This window comes from Jaculus jaculus, chromosome 7 (assembly GCF_020740685.1).
Source record: "Jaculus jaculus isolate mJacJac1 chromosome 7, mJacJac1.mat.Y.cur, whole genome shotgun sequence".
Taxonomy (NCBI): domain Eukaryota; kingdom Metazoa; phylum Chordata; class Mammalia; order Rodentia; family Dipodidae; genus Jaculus; species Jaculus jaculus.
The window spans coordinates 112,790,106-112,812,681 of record NC_059108.1 but is presented as its reverse complement, the minus strand read 5'-3'; the positions used below and the strand labels follow the sequence as shown (position 1 = coordinate 112,812,681).

At 43.0% G+C, this 22,576-nt stretch overlaps 1 protein-coding gene across 1 annotated transcript in view; it reads left to right on the top strand.

Moving 5' to 3' along the window:
- Positions 1-12,892: 12,892 nt before the first annotated feature.
- Armh4 (armadillo like helical domain containing 4) overlaps positions 12,893-22,576 on the top strand; it is a 114,967-nt gene continuing 105,283 nt past the window's right edge. Inside the window, exon 1 of the mRNA XM_045155578.1 lies at positions 12,893-14,366. Within this exon, the coding sequence (XP_045011513.1) occupies positions 12,950-14,366 (1,417 nt within the window). The 5' untranslated portion in view covers positions 12,893-12,949. The remainder of the gene's footprint in view (positions 14,367-22,576) is intronic.

Sequence of the window (22,576 nt, the reverse complement as noted above, 5' to 3'; positions counted from 1 at the left end):
AAGGCGGCAAAGAAGGCCGCTTTTCAAGAGTCTGCCTTATTTCTTCGCAAGTTTTAGTTTGAAACTTAAGGGGGAGCGAGTGGTTCAGAAAGCCGTGCATGGATCATTTAAGTTGCATGCCTCCTGGTTCTGTGTGTGTGTGTGTGTGTGTGTGTGTGTGTGTGTGTGTGTTTCTTTGATCGCCAAGGATGTTGCTGGCCTCCAAGGATTCTCCCTTCAGGCGAGCGTCCTGTCCTCACCTCTGCCTGGCTTCTGCACGCTGCCCAGCAGAGCCCCGCCACCGCATCTCTTGAAAGACTCAAAACCCAGGAGGTTTCGCAGTGGCGGGACACTGTTCTTTTTTTGCTTTAAGGAGAGATTTGAGGGTAGTCTGAGCGTGCTTCTAGGGATGAAAGTGGAAGTTGTTACATTGGCCAGAATAATGAACCCAGCGCTTGTTGCAGCAGACTTGATATTGATTACGCTTTTTCGCAAAACTCCCAGGGCTCACCAAATCCAAGGTAGCTATGCGACTGAGGCGGTCAGGGAGGTGCCGCTTTGTCTTGGTGCTCCTGGGAGGCTTCCTACCATCCATTGCTGGTGCTTTCCGCTAGACCTTTGCAGTGTGGTCACTTGTCATTGTAGAAGCGTTTTGTGCTGAATGTGTGTGGAGAATCAACACGAGGAAGATGAGCTTGTCTGTCATGGAAACATGTCACTGTTTAACTGAAAATGTACTTCACTCTATTCACTAAGTTTGCCTGAAAAATTGTATATGGCACTGCATTTTTAAATGTTTATTTATTATTTATTTGCAAGGGGAGAGAGAGAGGGAGAGAAAGAAAGAATGGGGTATGCCTCACTGGCCTCCTGCCAGCGTAAATGAACTCCAGACAGGCACACCACTTTGTGCCTCTGACTTTACGTGGGTACTGGGGAATTGAACCCAGGCCATCAGGTTTTGCAAGCAAGTGCCTTTAACCACTGAGTTGTCTCTCCAGCCCATGGTACTGTATTTTTGTTCATTGAATTTTATTGCTTCTCTTATATGAAATGGGCTTCTGAGAGGAAATCTGAGTTCAATCACTAACAGGATGGTCAACCCTATTTTTCCAGATTGTGTTTATTTGGTGATTATGAGAAAAGTACACGAGTCTAGTTTTAGCTTCCCTTTGAGAGCCAACTAGTGTTTAGAGATCTTGGCAAGCAAATGAGGTTGGTGAACTACAAAGGACAGGAATGAAGAAGTGCCAGGACGGGTCATTGAAAACAACCATCTGCTGGACAAACAATTGCTTGCTGGTCAGCGCTAGTTGGGAGTGGGTTCTGAAGACTGAAGAGTCATCAGTGAGGACATCTCAGAAAGGAGATGTCCAGGAGAAAAGTGGTGGTGACAGATGCTAGGCTGCTTCTCTTTGCTCACATTTTGGCAGCTTGAGGAGTACACGTGTCAGACCACACTGGTGTGTCTTGTGTTGCACAATACTAAAAATTTTTTCAAGCTGCTTTCATGACTTGCCATTTTTTTTTTTGTTTCTCCTGCACCCTGTCAAGAAAGAAAAGAGTGACAACGATTATTATTGCTATTTCGCATGAGTATCATTATCTCTACTTTGCCACAAGAAATCTGAACGTTAGTGATTTGACCGAGGTAGTGCTGAAACTTGAATGCTGATTTTCAATCTTCAAGGCCAGCTTCTATTACCAAGGACAGGAGGACAGGCTGAGGGTCATAGGCACAAGCTTCATCATTTGACATCATTAAGTAGATTAAAGCAGTACGGGCGCAGTACGCAGAACTCAGCTATGGTCTGCAGGGAGTGGAAAGCACTTTGCTGGTGAGAAACCGTCTTGACCCCATCCATTTACCCTCCTTGCAGGCAGCACCAGCCTGGGCTGCTGTCTTCCTCCTGGGGGACCATACTCCTCTTTGTGGTCACTCCATTCTCCCTCCTTCCATTGGGATGGAACAGATTGCTGAAAGGATCATATGTCATCCTGGACTTTTAATTGGCAGATCTTGGCACCAATGTAATAGGCCAGTGACAGTTGCAAGTAGCACACTGAATTGGGAATGTGGTACCCTACTGCCATGAGCCACAGCTGGGTTAATAGGGTCAGTCTTGATAAGCTCAGCTTTAGACAAATGAAATAGTATTGACAAGGAAAGCCTTAAGGCTTAGAAAAAGACAAGATAAGACGATGACAAATGGATCATTAGGATCGAGAAGAGCACAAAAAGAAAAGATTAAGACACCAACAAAGAAGGACTATCCTTTTTCCTCATCAGAGACTCACTAATTGGATTTTAAAAGGTGAAATGATAATTGGGAGCCAAGTAGACCTGAAGCTCTGAGGCTTGTTTCCTCTAGTTGCTTATCTTTTTTTTTTTTAATTAAAAAATTTTATTTAGAGAGAGAGAGAGAGAGAGAGAGAAAGAGAGAGAATGGGCATGCCAGGGCCTCTAGCCATTGCAGATGAATTCTACACGCATGCACCACCTTGTGCATCTGGCTTATGTGGGTGCTGGGGAATCAAATGTGGGTCCTTTGGCTTTGCAGGTAAGCACCTTAAATGCTAAGCCTTATCTCTAGTCCTATTGACATTTATTTTATTTTTTTGAGGTAGGATCTTGCTCTAGTGCAAGATGACCCGGAATTCACTATGTAGTCTCAGGGTGACCTCGAACTCATGGTGATCCTTCTACCTCTGTCTCCCAAGTGCTGGGATTAAAGATGTGTACCACCATGCCCGGCAACCTTTATTTTTTATTTTGGTGTGTATATATGAAATAACCTCAAAAAGACTAAAATATAATGGGAATGAGAATATATGTCATTGCTGCTATTAAAATGTGGCACCTAATAAGCAGCCCACATCAGCTAGGTGGAACACAACATGCAACTAGACAAGGAGAGACCCACAGTGTCAGTCTTACAGCTCAAAATAGAGAGTGAGCACTTTCTTCGTCATTCTTAGTGATTATTTACTTCATGCCAACAAACAGTTGAGTACCTCCTCTACCTACTTGCCAACAAAGAAGGCTTAAAGACCAGTGTTTATGTGGAAGGAATGTAATCTTATTATGACAAGACTTAACAGAGACAATGATTTGTTGCTGGGATAAAAGTGGGAAGAGGATGGACCAGGTATATTTTAAAATGGATTCTTTTAATATTTTATTTAATTATTAGAGAGAGAGAAAGAGAGAGGGGGGAGAGAGGAGAGAGAAAGAGAGGGGGTGGATGGGAGGGAAAGAATGGGCACACTAGGGCTTCTAGCTGCTGCAAATGAATTCCATATACATGCGCCATCTTGTGCATTTGGCTTTATGTGGGGATAGGGGAATCAACCCTGGGTCCTTTGGCTTTGCAGGCAAGTGCCTTAACTACTAAGCCATCTCTCCAGCCCTGGACCAGGTGTTTTTGTGAAAGCAGTTACCTGTTACCAAGGGCTGGGGTAGAGAAGAAGGGAGTATTGGGCTAGTGTTGTAGTGGGAGCAGAACTTACATGATCTTACATTGTGTATGACGAGAAAGAGGGCACTGTGTCTAGCTGCTGATGCTGTTTATGGGTAGTATGTAATAGATATGGAGTTTTGGTAAGGCAGAGAGATCTACTAGCACAGGTAAGGACCTTGAAGTCTGACAGATTTCAAAAGAGCAAAACTAAACCCTATCACTTAAGTGAGTTAATGATCCACTGTAAGCCTGTAGCTTTCTTATGTAAAAAACAAAATGGGAATAATGGTAGTATTTATTAGGTTGGATTAAATAAGATTTTTTTTTTTTTTTTTTTTGGTTTTTCAAGGTAGGGTCTCGCTGTATTCCAGGCTGACCTGGTATCCATAGTTTCAGGGTGGCCTCGAACTCACAGCAATCCTCTCACCTCTGCCTCCTGAATTCTGGGGTCAAAGGTATGCACCACCATGCCCAGCTCTAAATAAGATAATTTAATTTAACAGTCGGCACAAAGCATTCCCAAAACAGTAGGCTCTTTTTGATTGATGATGGTTATTTTCTCAAGAATAAACTATCTGGGTTTTATAATAAATCAGAAAGGGGAGTATCTGGACAAGATCATCAATGAAAGGTCAATTAAAATATTGACAATCCAGTGAGGGATTAGAAGGGGCAATGCCAAGGGGGATTATGAAGGAAAGATTCACAGAAGCTGTAACTCTGGAATGTAAAAGAGACAAATCCAAGGTGATGCTGAAGTGCCAGTGAGGAAGACAGCTGTGTTTGAGGGGACTTCCAAAGTAGACACTAGGTTTTGAAAACTGGGGAAAGAGCTGGAAGTTGAAGGTTGTCTGTTCATTTGTGTCTTACAGGTGGCTTCCCTGCTGCAATTTCCCCAGGCTCTTTTAAACTATGGGCATTGCTTTGGGGAGAGGGGCGAAAGGGCAGGCATAGAAAAGTCTGCAACTCACATTGTCTTTGCAACAGACAAAGGTGATCTAAGGGTGGGTGTCTTTCTTTCCCCATCCCACAACAGCTATTTATAGTATTTCTTTTCTTTTTTTAAAATATATTTTCATTTATTTATTTTTATTTTTATTTTCTTTTTTTGAGAGCGACCGACAGACAGAGAGAGAAAGAGGCAGATAGAGAAAGAGACAATGGGCATGTCAGGGCCTCCAGCCACTGCAAACGAACTCCAGACACATGCACTGCCTTTTGCATCTGTCTTCCATGGGTCCTGGAGAATTGAGCCTCGAACTGAGGTCCTTAGACTTTACAGGCAAGCTCTTAATGGCTAAGTCATCTCTCCAGCCCTTTTTGTTTATTTATTTGAGAATGACAGGCAGAGAGAGTAAAAGGGAGATAGATAGATAGAGAGAGGGAGAGAGAGAGAGGAGGTCTTCAGCCACTGCAAATGAACTCCAGACATGTGTGCCCCCTTGTGCATCTGGCTAACATGGGTCCTAGGGAATCGAGCCTCAAACCAGGGTCCTTAGGCTTCACAGGCAAGCGCTTAACCACTAAGCCATCTCTCCAGCCCTTAAAATATTTTTATTTACTTATTAGAGAGAAGGAGAGAGAGAGAGAATGGGCATGCCAGGGCCTCTAGCCACCACAAACGAACTCCAGATGCATGCGCCGTCATGTGCACCAGGAGACTAGAATCTGGATTCTCAGACTTCGCAGGCAAGCGCCATAACTGCTAAGCCGTCCCTCCAGCCCTGTTGATAGTATTTCTGTCTATTACAAGGGTGGGTTGATGGTCATCAGCTTACTGACATGCTCTGTAGCACTCCTGTGTCTTGACTGCTCAGAGGACAGTGCTCATGTTCCTTTCATAGTAGACACGAAGCTCTGTTGACTTCGAGACAGGGGACAGGTCATGAGGAGACTGCTTGCCACGCTGGTGGCTTCCCTTTTGACTTCACTGTGCCACCACACTGAAGAAACAACACTGTTCACTTCAGTTGGGAGAATATTGGCCAAGGAAGTGTTTAGAAAAATCTAACGATTAATGGGCTGGAGAGATGGCTTAGCAGTTAAGCGCTTGCCTATGAAGCCTAAGGACCCCGGTTCGAGGCTCGGTTCCCCAGGTCCCACGTTAGCCAGATGCACAAGGGGGCACACGCGTCTGGAGTTCGTTTGCAGTGGTTGGAAGCCCTGGCGCGCCCATTCTCTCTCTCTCCCTCTATCTGTCTTTCTCTCTATGTCTGTTGCTCTCAAATAAATAAATAAAAAATGAACCAAAAAAAATTAAAAAAAAAAAAAAAAGAAAAATCTAATGATTAAGTCTAAGGCTATGGGTGTATTTTTTTTTTTTTAATGTTGTCTTTCATTTGTCTCTGAAACTTGAATACAACTAGACTTGACAAAGAAACAGATTCCGGCTGTGTCTTTTAAAAGATTGTCAACGATAATGCTTGACAGAACAGCTCATCTTCTCACTGGTGGCAGAAATGTAGTAAATTGTTCAGAGGACCGCCAGGCCATTAGGATACCTTGATAGCCAGTGACAGACAAAGTGCTACTGATTTGCTCTGAAAAGGAAGCTCTTTAAGCTATTTGAAGCTGATATCCACTCTCGGCCATTTGGTTAGAGTTTACTTATCTGAGTTAATTGACATTGACACATACAGTGAAAAGAGAGCAGCATCCGAACTAAGGCTCCTTAAATATTCTGATGGCTGAGTTGATTTAATATAAGACACAGAGCTCTAATAAGCAGTGAAATCTTCCCCTCCTTTCCCCTCTCCTAGCAGAGCTGGCTGCAGACACCCGTGTTTGTTCAGCCAATATTTGCTCAGCATTCAGCAGTTCCTCTCTCCTGGGCAGCTGGCCATGTAGGGGATACAGTGTAGAGAGAAAAAGTAAAGGTTACAGCCTACAAAATATGATTTCAGGTGTTTGTTTAGGGTTAGGAATATTGTCATTGGATTGACCAAGGTCACTCATATATTTTCTGTCAGGCAGTTCCCGTTGTGGGACCCCCTCAAATTCTTGAGGAACCTGTGCTGATCTCTGAAAGATGAAGAAAGTCCTGGAATTTGAAGGTCATTGACTAATTTAGTTGCAGACTGTTCCCAGCTGCAATTCCTTCCTACAGGCTGTTTTTTAAAGTACAGCATTGCTTCGAATAGTGGGGAGGAGCATATGGCTTCAATGCATAGACGTGGAAAGGCTTGTGGTTCACCCCCACTTTTTCTGCTGTAATTGGATTTAGCAAGCAGGTGGTTGGCACTTAATCACTGAAGGCAGGTCTTTTAGAGCAGTGGCAGAATTCCCTTCACACAGAAATTCTAAAATTCAAGACATAGACAAAAAGATGTAGACCTTGAAGGGAGATTCTGTCTTACAAAGGTGACTGGGGCTGAATTGAATCTTTTTCTTCTGTTCCCTTTCCCCGTCAACTTCATCTGTTCATAAAATTCCCCTTCCAGCCCATATGACTGCAAAACATAAAATGTACAGCACCCATTCAATTGTGTGGGCGCTTTCTCTACTTAGTGGCAAAATAGTAAGGCTCTGGAAATATTTGTAGGTTTGCTTTATGTCACATTAGTGAGTTATGAAAATATAATCATGGAAGTGGAGACATCAAATATTATTGTGCTAAGCCCTCATTTTTTTTTTAATTTTTATGTATTTATTTGAAAGTGGTAGAGAAAGGTAGATAGATAAAGAGAGACAGAGAGAGAGGAAGAGAATGGGCACGTCAGGGCCTCCAGCCACTGCAAACAGAACTCCAGATGCGTGCGCCCCCTTGTGCATCTGTAAGCCCTCATTTTGTTAAGGGAGAAATTGAAGTTATTTATGTGGTATCACATAGTAAGTTTTTTTTTTTTTTTTTTTTTTTTTGCAAGTGTATAGTATGTGTGGTGTGGTATCCATGTTGTGTGTGCATATGTTATGCCCTGTGTAGGGTGTGGAGGCCCAAGGAGAACATCAGCTGTCCCCCGTCTGTCCCTCAGCCATATGTGCACTTAAGATGGAATGTCTCACTGACTTCAGAGCCCCAGTGATTCTCCTATCTCTGTTCCCCAACAATCTGGGGTTACAGATGTGTGTGGCTGTGCTTGGCTCTTTACATGGGTGCTCAGGCACTTTCAGACACCCATGGGTCCTTGGGCTTGTGTGGGAAGCACTCTTACCCACTGAGCCAACTCTGTAGCTCCACGTAGCACGTTTTAACAATATGAAAGCTAAAATTCAGAAATCATTTTTCTGAAGCCAGTTCCTGTCCCTGTAAATGCTATTATTATTCCTGATAATATGAATATCTCAGATTTTTTTTTTTTTTTTATCCAGAAGCCTGGGGTCACATAGACAAAGCTTCTGTGCCATGTCTTCTTTGAACCCAGGGTCATGCACATGTTAGGCAAGTGCTATGCCATGGAGCTGCATTCCCAGCCCTAGGTCATACTGTTCAGCTTCTAGCGTATTTAGTAAGAATTTATTGAATGGGAAAACATTTAAAAATATATATTTATTTATTTATGAGAGAGAGGGGGGGGGATATTGAGTGGGCATGCCAGGACCTCCAGCCACTGCAAATGAATTCCAGACACATGTGTCACCAAGTGTATCTGGCTTACATGGGTTCTGGGGAACCAAACCTGGTTCCTTAGGCTTTGTAGGCAAGTACCTTAACTGTTAAGCCATCTCTCCAGCCCAGGAAAGAAATTTCTGTAGCTTTATTTTTTTTTGAGGTGGGGTCTCACTCGAGCCCAGGCTGACCTGGATCTTACTCCCGTCCCAGGTGGCCTCGAACTCACTGCAGTCCTCTTTCTTACCTCTGCCTCCCGAGTGCTGAGACGACAGGCATGCGCCACCGTGCTTGGCAACTTCTGGAGCTTTTGTGTATCTTGAAATATGTAGATTCGGTTTCATAGTTCAACTTGTCTACCAAGAGACCCAAAGGTGCAGTTAGTTATTCCCCGTGGACACCGTTGCCTCACAGCTCTCGTATGTCTTTGTCTTAGGGAAGAGCAGCTGCAGCGCTCAGCCACACGGCGATCAGTCACCTGGCTGCTGCTTTGCTCTCTGGCACGTCTGGAGTACAGTGAAGGCCAGTGTTGACATGCCTTGGCACACGCTGTTCTTCATTTCTTAATTTTCCTTCCTGTACTTTCTCCTTTTAGAGCTGATGTCAGCTACCTGTGTACAATTTAATAGTTAGATAAAATTATTTCAAGCTGCCCAGTATCCTCACTACCTCTAGAATTCGTGTTGGTCTTGTGCTTCTCCCAGTAACCACTGGCTCCAATTTTAGAAACTAACTTCCCTCCCTCCCACCCCTCCCCTCCTTCCCCTCCCCTCCTCCTTCCCCTCCCCTCCCCTCATCTCCCCTATCTCTTTTCCCTCCTGTATGTCTCCTCCCCTCCCCTCCCCTCCCTTCCCCTCTCCTCCTTCCCCTGCCCTCTCCTTTCCCTTTCTTCCTCCTTACTTGGGCCTCATGTAGCCCAAACTGGCCTGGAACTCTATATGTAGCCTATGATTATTTTTATTATGGATATGCTCCGTATGAACATATCATGTGTTGATCTTATCATTTCCCTTCTGCCTGCTCTATTCCATTGAGGGCCCTCCTCAGTGGGCTTGCTGGCATTCCCCATGGGCTTGTGGGTTATGAGTTGTAAGAGCTTCAGTCAGTCACTGGAGAGGGGGGCAAGGATTATTTTGAACTTCTGATCTTTCAGCCTCTGCCACTCAAGTGTTAGGATCATATGTTAGTGTCACAAAGTGTGGCTTTATGAGGTGCTGGGGTCAAACCGATGCCTTGTGTATGCTGGGCAAGCACTCTAGAAACTGAGCTACATCCCCCACCTCCTACTTTACTTTTGCTCCTAACTTGACGGTCCCGGATAATGCTGTGTCTCTTCTGCACATGGCACGGCGACAACTCATTACCCCATGCTCTTCCTGTATTTCCCCTAAGCCCTGTAGTGTCAAGATTTCAGTGTAACAAATTATTCTAAAACTTACTGGCTTAAAGCCAGTACTTTAGCTGGGTACTCCTGACCTAAGATCTTTCCAGAAAGCTTGACAGGGGTTAGAAGATTCGTTTTCACGTTGGCTCACTCACTGGTGCTGGGTTGGCAGGAGGCCTCAGCTCCAGTCCATGGATTTCTTTCTTCACATGTAAAAACGCAGCTTTCTTTTGGCTTTCTGGATCATAACCCAAGAACTTGACCTTTTTTTTTTTTTTTTTTTTTTCTCCCTGTCTTAAAGGACCTTAAAGATTAAATGGGGTAACACATGAAAGGTTTGATAGCCCTAAGGGGAGAAAGTTCCATGAAATGTGAATGCCTGCATTTTGCAAGTTCATAGCATGTGTTGAGTCTAGAGAGTTTAATTGATCAGATGATATAAAAAGTATAACTCTTTTGTTTGTTGTTGTTTTCAAAGTAAGATTTCACTCTAGCCCAGGCTGACCTGAAACTCACTTTGTAGTCCCAGGTTGGCCTCAAATTCACAGGTATCCCCTGATCTCTGCTTCCCGAATGCTGGGATTAAAGGTGTGTGCCACCACACCAAATAAGTATAACTTTATTAATGATAAAGTTTTAAAAAATATTTATTTATTTATTTATTTATTTATTTATTTATTTATTTGGAGAGAGAGAGAGAATGGGCACATGAGGGCCTCTAACTGCTGCAAATGAACTCCCAATACATGTGCCATTTTGTGCATCTGGCTTTACTTGAGTACTGGGGAACTGAGTCAGGGTTGTTAGATTTAACCGCTGAGTCATCTCCCCAGCCCATAAAGTTTTTTAAAAAATATATTTAATTTATTTACTTATTAGAGAGAGAGAAAAAGAGGAAGAGAAAGAGAGAAAGAGAGAGAGAATGGGCATGCCAGGGCCCTCCAGCCACTGCAAATGAACTCCAGATTCATACGCCCCCTTGTACATCTGGCTTAATGGGTCCTGGAGAATTGAACTGGGATCCTTTGGCTTTGCAGGCAAATGCCTTAACCGCTAAGCCATCTCTCCAGCACCCCCATAAAGTTTTGACTTAAAATTTTTTAGTACCTAAGTTTTCTCTTCTAGAACACATATAGCATCTCTGAATTTTTTTTTTTTTATTATGGTGCAGAGAAAAATATTGGAGACATTTCCACTAATGAGAAAAGAAGAGCCCTGTCTCAGCACCATACATAACATGACTAAAACCCTTCAATTTTGGGGAAAATGTGCAGTTAAACATTTTAATATAGTCATAATGAGAATGTCAATAATTTCTAAGAATAGATCTTAATCCTACAGTAAAGGTTATTCAATAAGGATTGCTAATTTGAACATTAAAAAAATTAAGTAACAGGATTCTGAGGCAATAGCCCACTCAGAAAGTAAAGCATACTTGCTGCTAAAGTGTGAGGTCCTGAGTTTGCATCCCTGGCACATTGGTAATGCCATCGTGGTGCATGCCTATAATCCTAGCATGCATTCAGGAGGTGGAGACAGGTGGATCCCTATGGGCAAGCTGGCTAAGTAGGCTAGTCAAATTAGTGAACTCTGGGGTCAGTAAGAGACCTTGTCTCAAACAATAAGGTCAGAGTGATTGAGGAAGACATCTGTTATTAAACTATGGCCCCTGCACACATGTATGCATGCCATATGTACGTATGCACAAAAAATAAAACAAAATAAAATACATTCCCATTGCTTGAGTCTCATACCTTTTCTGATTCTTAAATTTTGAAACATGAAGGTTTTGCCTATGGTTTTTATAGTTGTTGTGAAGAATGAGAGTTGGTTTAAGTATTTTTAAAGTTGTGTTTTAATGGTATATCATTTATAGAGCCAGGCGTGGTGGTATATGCCTTTAATCCCAGTACTCAGGAGGCAGAAGTAGGAAGATCACTGTGAGTTCAAGGCCAATCTGAGACTACAGAGTGAATTCCAGGTCAGCCTGGGCCAGAATGAGACCTTACCTTGAAAAACCAAAGGGGGAAAAAAAAAGAAAGAAAAAAGAAAGAGAAAATCATTCATATACTTTAAGTTTTTGTTCCTTTCCTTTTTTCCCCCTTTTATTGTTTTTCAAGGTAGGGTCTCACTCTAGCCCAGGCTGACAGGGATTCACTCTGTAGTCTCAGGGTGGCCTTGAACTCATAGCAATCCTCCTACCTCTGCCTCCTGAGTGCTGGGATTAAAGATATCATCTACCATGCCTGGGCCATTCTTTAAACTTTTGAAAGTAACTGATATTCAACATTTTATGACAGCTAGTAAGTTGTAAAACATAGTTGCCTTAATCAATTTGGATGGCTGTAGTAAAACACCAAACTGGAGGGCTTACATCTAACTTGCAGCACCAAAACAATAACAAAATCTCCCAAATTTATCTCTCGTGGTGCTGGTGGCTGTGAAGTCCAAAATTAAGGCACCAGCAGATGTGTGTTATTCAGGCCTGGTCCATAGAAAGGAAATTTTTCTCACTTCAGGGCTCTGCCTTCATGACCTAATTTGACAGGCCTCACCTCCTAATATCATCCCAGTGATGATTACATTCTATATGAATTTTGTGGACATGAGCATGCATACCATGCCAACATTTAAAAAGTTCTTTGAGAGTTGGAGAGATGGCTTAGTGGTTAAGGCGCTTGCCTGTGAAACCTAAGGACTCATGCTTGACTCTCCAGGTCCCACATAAGCCAGACGCACAAGGTGATGCATGTGTGCAAGGTTACACACGTGCACAAGGTGGCACACAAGTCTGGAGTTCGATTACAGTGGCTAGAGGCCCTGGAGTGCCAATTCTCTCTCTTGCTCTTTCATAAGAAAAAGGGGTGGGGGGAATGGAGAGATGGCTTAGTGGTTAAGGTACAAGCCTGTGAAGCCTAAGGAGCCCAGTTCTATTCTCCAGGTCCCATGTAAGCCAGATGCAAATGGTGTCACATGCATCTGGAGTTCATTTGCAGTGGCTAGATTCCCTGGCGTGCCCATTCTCACTCTCTCACTCTCTCTGTCTCTAATAAATGAGTAAATAAAAATAAAATCTTTAAAAAAAATGGCCAGTCTGTTGGGCTTGCCTCAAGAAGAAAAAGTTCTTTGAATAACTATATAACATTTTTTTCCTGTCTCCTGGAAATGTTGACATTTCTACAGTCTTTTGACTGTATGATTAATAGAGTAATTTGGACAGAATAACACCAATGTGACTTCAAGGGTAGTTTATTTCAAGTGTTTAAGAAGCGATGAACTTAATACTTGAACTATGTGTACCTTTTCCCAGGGAGCTTCAAGTTAAATCAGCTGCAAAATTCAGCAGGGAAAATGAACTGGGTTATCCATGTCTCTAGGGTACAAAGAAATAGAACAGCCACCTCCTGCCTACCTTCTCTCTATATGAAGTCAAGGAGATTGTTTTAGCTTAGGTTTGATTTAAAGGAACTTATTTACACAATATATTTGTATGACTGTTGGATCCTCTTTATTTTCCTGTAGGACTCAATCACTGGAATCGTCAACTCTGCCAATTTATATGCACATTTCTCTTCCAATATGAGCAGACCAATTGGGCTGCACATCTGCCTGGCTTTCTGTAGCCTTCTGTTCCTCAACTTTGCCGCACAATGTCTGGCATTCCCAGAAGTGGAGAGCAGGGAGACAGCGCATGCTTATGCAGGAAAAGGGCCGTCTGAGAGGTCGAACGCAGAGGATGCAGCAAGCAGCTCCGTCGCTCCGAAGCAAACGCCCCAACAGATGTTCTCTGAAGACCCTCTGGTTCTGTCAACGGGACCTACAGTGATGCCATTGGCTAACGCGTTCTCCACTAGTGAAGAAAGCCATCTTACAGGGGCGAGGTTCTCGCAGCCTAGCGGCCCTGGTCTTCATGCAGCCATGGAGCCAGCGGGCACATCCAATGAAGAAGTGCCTGCTTCCAGCCAGCCAGAGAGATTGTCCCCTGAACGCCGATATTCCAAGGCCATGTTAACCCTTGCTGTCAGTGCACCTCCTCCGAATCCCGACGAGGAAGGGCCCTTTAGCAGTTCCAGCATCCAACCCCTTGCAGAAGGGACCACGGCAGCAACACAAGGCTTCCTGGAGTACGTGGATGATCAGGTGTTTGCGACGGGGAGTCAGGAAGGAGTTAGCTTGGGTCATTCGCCTTCATCCTACCTAAATACCAAAGAAATGCTAACCACCAATCCAGGGACTGAGGAAACAGACGTAGAGGCAGCCCAGAGCACTCCTTTTCCTGGGGTTGATCCCATGGCAGACACAGAGCCTGATGGGGTGCAGCCCTCTCAGTCGACAGCTGATATTGACCAGGCCACCATTGCCAAACACTTGCTGGCAACTTCCGAGTACTCGCTGAGTGTTGAGCCAGAAACTGGCAGCCGGCTGGGGACCCCAGAAGCCATAGTGAGTGTCAGCACAGCTGTTCCAGCTGCCTCTGGTGTGAGTGATGAGTGGGATGACACGAAACTACAGAGTGAAAGCTGGATAAGGTCCCCAGGGCCGGGGGACACCCCAGAGACTCAGGTGAGAGGAGAACCGCCCACGACAACACATGAGAGCCTTGAGGGGACCAAAGGGGGCCTGTCTGCCACAGAGACTTCAGAGGTGGCTCCAGGGCTGCATGAAGGGGAGACACATGTGGGAATGGCTCTTCTAGTCACACAAGGGGGTGATAGCTCGCCCACCTTCACCCATCAGAGTTCCTTCACTCCCACAAGTCTGATGGAAGACACCGAGGTTTCCACTGCGAGCCTGCTCCAAAGTGCAGGAGCCTCAGCAGCATCCACCCATGACGACAGGGCCACGTTTTTCTCAGAGACTACTGCTCCTGTCTCTGAATATGAGGCTGACGAATATCAATCGTTGGGAGTTTCACTGAAAGGTAAGAGAAGAAAAGAAAGACTAAAACAACAACATTACCACCACCACTACAATAATAATAATAATAAATCACCAAGCTTTGTTCAATTTGGAATCTTTGTTTATTTATTTTAATCTATTTATTTTTTAAAAATTTTTCTTGCTTTTTATTTATTTATTTGAGAGCAACAGACAGAGAAGGAGGCAGAGAGAGAGAGAATGGGCGCACCAGGGCCTTCAGCCACTGCAAACAAACTCCAGATGCGTGTGCCCCCTTGTGCATCTGGCTAACGTGGGTCCTGGGGAGTTGAGCCTTGAACCGGGGTCCTTAGGCTTCACTTAACTGCTAAGCCATCTCTCCAGCTCCTTAACCTATTTATTTTAAGATAGGGTCTCACTAGTCCAAGTCGGCCTCCAACTCACTATCTTCTTATCTTTGCCTCCTAACTGTTAGCACTGCAGATGTGTGTACCATGCCTGGATGGATATATAATATGTATATAATATTTGCATTTTTTTGAGGTAGGGTCTCACTCTAGCCCAGACTAATTTGGAACTCACTCTGTAGCCCAAGTCTGGTCTTTAACTCACAGTGATCCTTCCACCTAGGTCTCCAGAGTGCTGGGATTAAATGCTTGTGTCACCAGGCCTGGTTTATATGTGACAAGGACTCAGTATATATGTAGTCCTGACTGGCTGAAGCTGGCTTTATAGAATAGGCTGGCCTTGAACTTGTGGCATTTCTCTTTTTCAACCTCTTAAGTGCTGGGATTATAGGTGTGCACCACCACAATCAGCTCTTTTTTTTTTTTTTTCTTTTCTTTTTGTGGTTTTTCGAGGTAGGGTCTCACTCAAGCCCAGGCTGACCTGGAATTCACTATGTAGTTTCAGAGTGTCCTCGAACTCATGATGATCCTCCTACCTCTGCCTCCCAAGTGCTGAGATTAAAGGTGTGTGCCACAATGCCTGTTTTTTTTTTTTTAATCACAATTTAGAATAGCTACTAACATTTTCTTGAAAGCAAAAGTATTCAAATAAAGCATTTAAAAAAATCTAACACCCAAAAGTAACCCTGCATAGAAAGCAGTGGTCTTCACTGGTGACAATTTTGCATCTCCTTTCCCATGGGAGAGTTAGCGATGTGTGAAGATGTTTCTACTTGTTACAACTGAGGGCTGCTGCTAGCATCTGCTTGGCAGAGGACAGAAACACCATGGACTATCCCACAATGCACAGGACAGCCCCCAACAGCAAGAAGTTGTTTGAGTCAGTAATAGATCAGTAGTATTTAGATTCTATATAGATGTGTGTTTTTAAATATTTTTATTGGGAAAATGTATAAATATATAGTAAAATGTGAAAGAAATTACCTGAATGTTTGAAAAATATGATAACAATGTAGGATACTTATTTACTATTGCAAAATATACCCACACCTTTGATATTTCTTACAAAAACAATCTTAGATAAATATTTTTTTTTGAAATTTTTCATTTTATTTTAATATATCCTTTTAAGATTTTGATATTAAAATACAAGCAAGCATATTATCAAGTTAATAATAATTCTGAAATACCACAAACATAATAATAATAAGGAAATAAAAGATCTGAAAGATAATAGAGTAGGTATGATGCTTTGTTTAACTCTTTTTAGGAATTTCTCTTAGACTCAAGACTGTTGGTATACTAGTTTATATTAAAGATTTGAAAATTTTTCTTAGATAAATATTTATCTCATAGAGAAATGGGTCTCTTTGAGAACGAGGGAGCCTTTCTCAGCTCCTAGCTGGGCTTAACAGAGGAATGAGGGTGATAAACTCTTAATGGCCACCAAAGCTCTCCTGAGTCAAAGGCTCCTGGCTCTGTCTCAGTGAATTTGAAAAATGAATCTCATAGACAATGAAGGAAGAGTTTTTCTTATATTTACTTGAGAGAATGAGAATGGGCCTACCAGGGCTTTCAGCTTCTACAAATGAACTCTGGATGCGTTAGCCCCCTTGTGTGCATGTGTGATGCTGTGTGCTTGAGTCACTGTGCTTTTGGCTTACATGGAACCTGGAGATTTGGACATGAGTCCTTAGGCTTTGCAGGCACGTGCCTTAACTGCTATGCTATCTGTCCAGCCAAGGATGAGTTTTAAGTGAGAACCTTTATCCCACAGAGAAAGCAAGTTTAGAGCAAAAGCTTCCTGCAGAGAGGAAGCACGCCTTATTCACAGAAAAAACAGAGGCATGAGTTCCCATATAGGGAGATTCCTTACAAGAGGGAAGCGAAGCCCGGCTGCCCACGGAAAGCCAAAGAAGCCAGAGTAGAAGCTGGGAAGTGGCTTGCCATGAGTGTCCTTGTCTCGGGGTTTATAAGGTTCTCTGGCTAGAGACGTACATTGATCTTTACAATGACAAGACTGAGATACGAAGTGAGCTTCTGGCCCCATCATCAATCCTTACTAGGTGCCCAAGTGCTGCTTTTCCAAGAAGTTGACTTCAGGGGAACTGGCCACGTCCTTTGTCTTGGTGGCTGGGCCAGTGTGGGGTCCAGCACCCACCTACAAGTCTTGAAAGGGAGAAACATGACAGAATCAAGAATGAGAAACCAGGATTTATGAGGTCCGCCTGGAGCCTGCTGGGACTGGCTTTGTTGTTCTGCCCAGAGCCCCGTCCTTTCTCTTATCTGGCCAGCTTGTCTTCTCCTACCAGCTGCAAGCCCTCCTCTGCTTCTTGCTCAGTGTTTTTGATTTTACTGTCTCAACCCTAACACTTACTTTATCTCTTACATTCGAAGCAAGGACAAAAGACAAAATTGCTAATTTTCAAGGTCCCTCACTGATTACCTAACAAGTTCCTTCCTCTTACTCTCTATCAATAGTATTAACCATGTGAGTTCTCTGATTTTATTCACCCCCAAATAGATTATCCACAAATAATAGGGGGAAACGTGGGCTAAAGATGTAGCTCAGTTGGTAGAGTGCCTGTCTAGTACGCACAATGCCTTGGGTTTGATTCCCCAGCATCATATATATCAGAAAAGAATAGAGAAAAAAGATAAATCATCTGCTGGCTTCATTCTGCAGTTTCTGCTTTTCTCAGCCTTTACATCTGTGACTATTATAAGGTTACAGGCTTAGTATTTGTTGTTGATGGATAATGTTTTTTTCTTTTGTTATGTGTTGTTGGTTAGATAACAGCAGAAGGAAGGAAAAGATTTGTATAAAAGGCCCCAGGCTCATTTCAAATTGTTTTGGAATGTGTGCAACTTTATTATTACCTCAGCCAAGTAGCCCAATTAATGGAAAATATAAAATTTGTAATATGGCTTATATAGTGTTGTTTGTATTTAGTTAAATTGATCATAAGAGCAATGGTAAAGGGAAGACTGAATATTTTACATACCTACTTCCTATTTTTTTTGAGACAAGATCTCATGTAGCCAAGGCTAGCTTTGAGCTCTCTCTCTTTATTTATTTGAGTGTGACAGACAGAGAGAAAAAGCAGGAGAGAGAGAGAGAGATGGGGGCGGGGGAGGGAGGGAGAGAATGGGCGTGCCAGGGCCTCCAGCCACTGCAAACGAACTCTAGACGCTTGTGCCCCCTTGTGCATCTGGCTAACATGGGTCCTGGGGAATCGAGCCTCAAACTGGGGTCCTTAGGCTTCACAGGCATGCACTTAACCACTAAGCCATCTCTCCAGCTCTCCCCCCTCTCTTTTTCAAGGTCGGGTCATGCTCTAGCCCAGGCTGACCTTGAATTCACTGTGTAGTCTTAGGATGGCCTTGAACTCATGGTGATCCACCTACGTCTGCCTCCTGAGTGCTGGGATACAGGCATGCACCATCATGCCATGCTAAGCCTCGAGCTCTTGGTCCTCCTGTCTTCACCTGAAGGCTGGGGTTACAGGTATGTGCTGTCATACCTGACTTCTAATTCATTTTTTTTTTAAAGGCTGACAGGCCTAGTAAAGTATACATTTTCATAGGCACTTCCAGAAAATATTTAGTCTATATAACCATGGTAGGACTGGAAAACAAGTTCACATCAATTCTCCATAACACTTATCTTCCTGGAGCTTGAAGTCATACAGTTCCCAGGTCACACATTGCACAGTTGAATCTGTGATTGTTTATTCCACACTTATGTTAGCGTCTGTGGAAACAGACTAAAAAGACAAATGGATCTGATAGTTGTCAGATTCACTTGATTAGTGAATGAATTCTCAGTCTTAATCTCCTCATTTAACTGCCATTTTTGTTTTGTTTTGTTTTGTGTTTTGAGGTAGGGTCTCACTGTAGCTCAAGCTGACCTGGAATTCACTATGCAGTCTCAGGGTGGCTTTGCTACCTCTGCCTCCTAAGTGTTGAGATTCAAGGCGTGTGCCACCTCGGTGCGGTGTGTGTGGTTATGTGTATGTATGTGCGGCTGGTTGATGCATTACCCATGCACTCCTCTGCAACTTCCTGAGGGCTCTTCTTCAGTGGCCAGAGGAGAACATCAGGTGTCCCCCTCCATCACTCACCTGCCTGCTTTTCCTTGCTATGGGGTCTCTTACTGATTCAGGAGCATGCCATTTAGAGCCCTCGAGTTTCTCCAGTCTCTGCTGCCCACAAGGCAGATGTGTGGGCTTATAGCCACGGCCAGCTATTTATGTGGGTTCAGGTGATTTGAACTCAGTCAGTCTCAAGTCCTCTCAGACCCTCATGCTTGTGAAGAAAGTGCACTTATCTGCTAACCACCTTTCCAGCCTAGTTATCATTTTTTGAACATGCATATTCCTAGCATATAGTATAATATCTGACATATGGTACTTATTTAATAGACACCAGTTGAATAGACAGATAAATGGAAAATCATTCATACTGGAACCACCCAATATGATTCCCTACTTTATCCAAGTGAATCATCCCCATAATCTTTTTTTTTAAAGTATATTTATTTATGTATTTACAGAGAGAAAGAGAATGAGGGGAGGGGGCATTGGTACATCAGAGCCTCTTGCCACTGCAAATAAATTCCAGATGGATGTGTCACTTTGTGCATCTGATTTTATGTGGCTATTGGGGAATTGAACCCAGGCCATCAGGATTTGCAAGCAAGTGATTTTAACATCTGAACTATCTGGCACCTCCATATATATTGTTTTTGTAGAGAGGAACAATAAGGCAATGCTTTTCATTCTTCTTTATTCTTTTGGGTTCATAGAGTTCAAAAGAGAGACTTCCATTATTTACCTCAGTAGTTCTAGAATAACCATTTTTTTTTAAATCTAATCATTTTCTGGTGATTATAAACTTAAATGCCAATAATTTTCAGTACCAGGGATTACTGAGGACATTGTCTTTTCTCAGGAATTACAATGATTTCTTGGTGCTTTGACATTACTAGTAGATGAGAACCCAGAGATTTTAGTCAGTTCTATGATTCAGCCAATTTCTTAGCTGATCCATTTAAAGATCAAGTTTAAAGGAACCTGTAATGAATGCTCCAGTCATTTTTTTTCCATATAGGAAGTAGGAAGAATGAGAGATGTTGGAAAATCCAGAATTTTTTTTGGTTTTGTTTTTTCAAGATAGGGTTTCAGTCCCAGGCTGGCCTCTAACAGTGATCCTCCTACCTCTGCTTTCTGAGTGCTCAGATTAAAGGTGTGCACCATTACACCCAGTCAGATTTAAAAAAAAAATTGTTTACAATAAGAGTTGGGGCAGAGAGTGGGCATGCCAGGGCTTCTAGTCACTGTAAATGAACTCCAGATGCATGTGCTGCCATGTGCATCTGGCTTATGTGGGATCTAGGGAATTGAATTTGGGTCCTAAGGCTTCACAGGCAAATGCCTTAACTGCTAAGACGTTTCTCCAGCCCCAGAATTTGTTTTTAAATGTGAGTTCTAGGGTCTGAACTCAGGTAGTCACACTCATGGCAAGTTCTTTATCCACTGAGCCATCTCCTCAGCCTATGAATGTTGCTTTTAAAATGTCCGTTATGGAGCCAGGTGTGGTGGCGCATGCCTTTAATCCCAGCACCTGGGAGGCAGAGGTAGGAGGATCGCTGAGAGTTTGAGGCTACTCTGAGACTACATAGTGAGTTCCAGGTCAGCCTGGGCTAGAGTGAAAATCTGCCTCAGAAAGCCAAAAGAAAAAAAAAACAGGTCCTTTATGGGTTATGGGCTGGAGAGGTGGCTCAGTGGCTAAAGGCACTTGCTTGCAAAGCCTTAAAACCAGATTCAGTTCCCCAGTACCCATATAAAGATAGATGCACAATGTATCACATGCATCTGGAGTTCATTTACAGAGGCAGGGAATTCTGGCTTACCCATTCTTTCTCTCTCTACTTGCAAATAAATAACAAATAAATAAAAAATTTCAAGGTAGGGTCTCACTCTAGCTCAGGCTGACCTGGAACTCACTATGTAGTCTCAGGGTGGCTTTGAACTCTTGATGATCCTCCTACCTCTGCCTCCCAAGTGCTGGGATTAAAGGCGTGCACCACCATGCCTGGTTTAATAAGTAAAAAGTTTTTAAGTGCCCCTGACTATTTCTAGTTCTCCCTCCACATTCTCCATCAGGTGTCTCTTGTTCCAGGTGATGTAGATTTTGACATTTCTTGCTGTTTCATGAAATAATGAACATAGACTGTATATATTTAAACATTTTTCCTCAAAAGGGTTTATTATACTTTCAAAAGTAAGACATGTACTTTTAAAAGTTGACAGACGTATATATTTTCCTCTTGTGGCAAATGGAACCTTATCTGAGGTGCTGGAATTATTTTAGGACAGTAAATCCAGGCTCTTAGGAGATTCACAGTCTTACCAGGGAAAGAGAGAAAAGAAGGCAAACTTAAATCACTGTATAGAGTGTGAATACAAAGCTCATGTAAAACCTCACCCAAGTTGTGTTCTTTGTCCTATTGATCTTTCAGTGGTGAAAATGTCTTACACTGGGCTGGGGAGATGGCTCAGTGGTTAAAAGCACTTGCTGTGTAAGCATGAAGGCCTCTTGGGATGGAGACTGCCAAGTTTAACTCTCCAGGTCCCATTTACAAAGCTGGATGTGGCCACACATGCCTATAACTCCAGTGGGTGGTGGAGGAGACCAGAGAATTGCTGTGGCTTGCTGACAGAGAGCTTCATATTGAGGAAGAGACCCCATCTCAAGGAAATATACAAATGAGCGATAAGAATATCCAGTGTGGGCTGGAGAGATGGCTCAGAGGTAAAGACACTTGCCTGCAAAGCCTAACAACCAGGGTTCAGTTCCCCAAGACCCACATAAAGCCAGATGCACAAAGTGGCAAATGCATCTGGTGTTAGTTTGTATTGGCTAGAGGTCCTGGTATGCCCAGCCTCTCTCTCTCCATCTCTCTGTAATTGCATCTAACTAAATAAAAATTTTCTTTTAAGAAAGAACACCCAGTGTTCTCCTTTGGCCTCTGCATGTATGTGCATGGGGCACACGTCTGTTCACATACATGTAACACACACACACACCCCTCTTCATTTGAAAGTAGAATGCAGAGCAGTGACAGGCCCTGGGTTTCATCTCCAGCACCACAAATACCAACAGAGTGACCACAGTAGTCCAAACTGGGTGTTTCCCAGAAAAAGGAACTGCTTTCACTGAAACACACATACTGCTTTCAAGAAAGTTAATCATCTTCAAGAAGGAACATTTTGAAGCCATACTGTATCCTATGATGCCATCAAGGAGACATTGTGGAAGCTTCTTCAGCCATCCTTGGAGCGTTGTTTTTCAGTGCAGTGTACAACTTACTGAACTTACTTAAGAATGAGAGACAAGAAGGTCTTTTAGAAATTAAAGAAGTAGCTAAGCGTCTGAAGTTAAGGAGCATAGACTTCCCTAATCCTTGATCCTTATAAATAGCCTTTTATAACGTACTGGAGTGATTAGAATGTAGGAGGGATGGAACTATGATGGGTAACAGCATGCTTTAGAGTTCCGGGTCACTCCCTTTTAGGGTCAAAAGCAAATGCAGATCTTTTTTCTTTTTATTGCAGTAGTCACTGCAACTTGTTCCTCAGGCCTAGCTAGCATGGTGATTGTGTGACCCTAGGCAAGTGCCTTAGCTTTTCCAAACTGAAGTTGTTTTGTAAAATGAGGTAAGATATCTGATGAAGCCAAGGAAGAGTTTCACATGGTTCATGTAGTGTAACTTCGTAATAATGCTGTGAGACAGATACTATTATCCCCACTTCATAGCTAGAGATGTTCGGTCATTTGTTCAGGATCACAGAACTAGTGAGAGGCTGAGTGAAAATTCAGACTAAGGTGAATTGGTTCTGTATTGTGCATTTTTTTT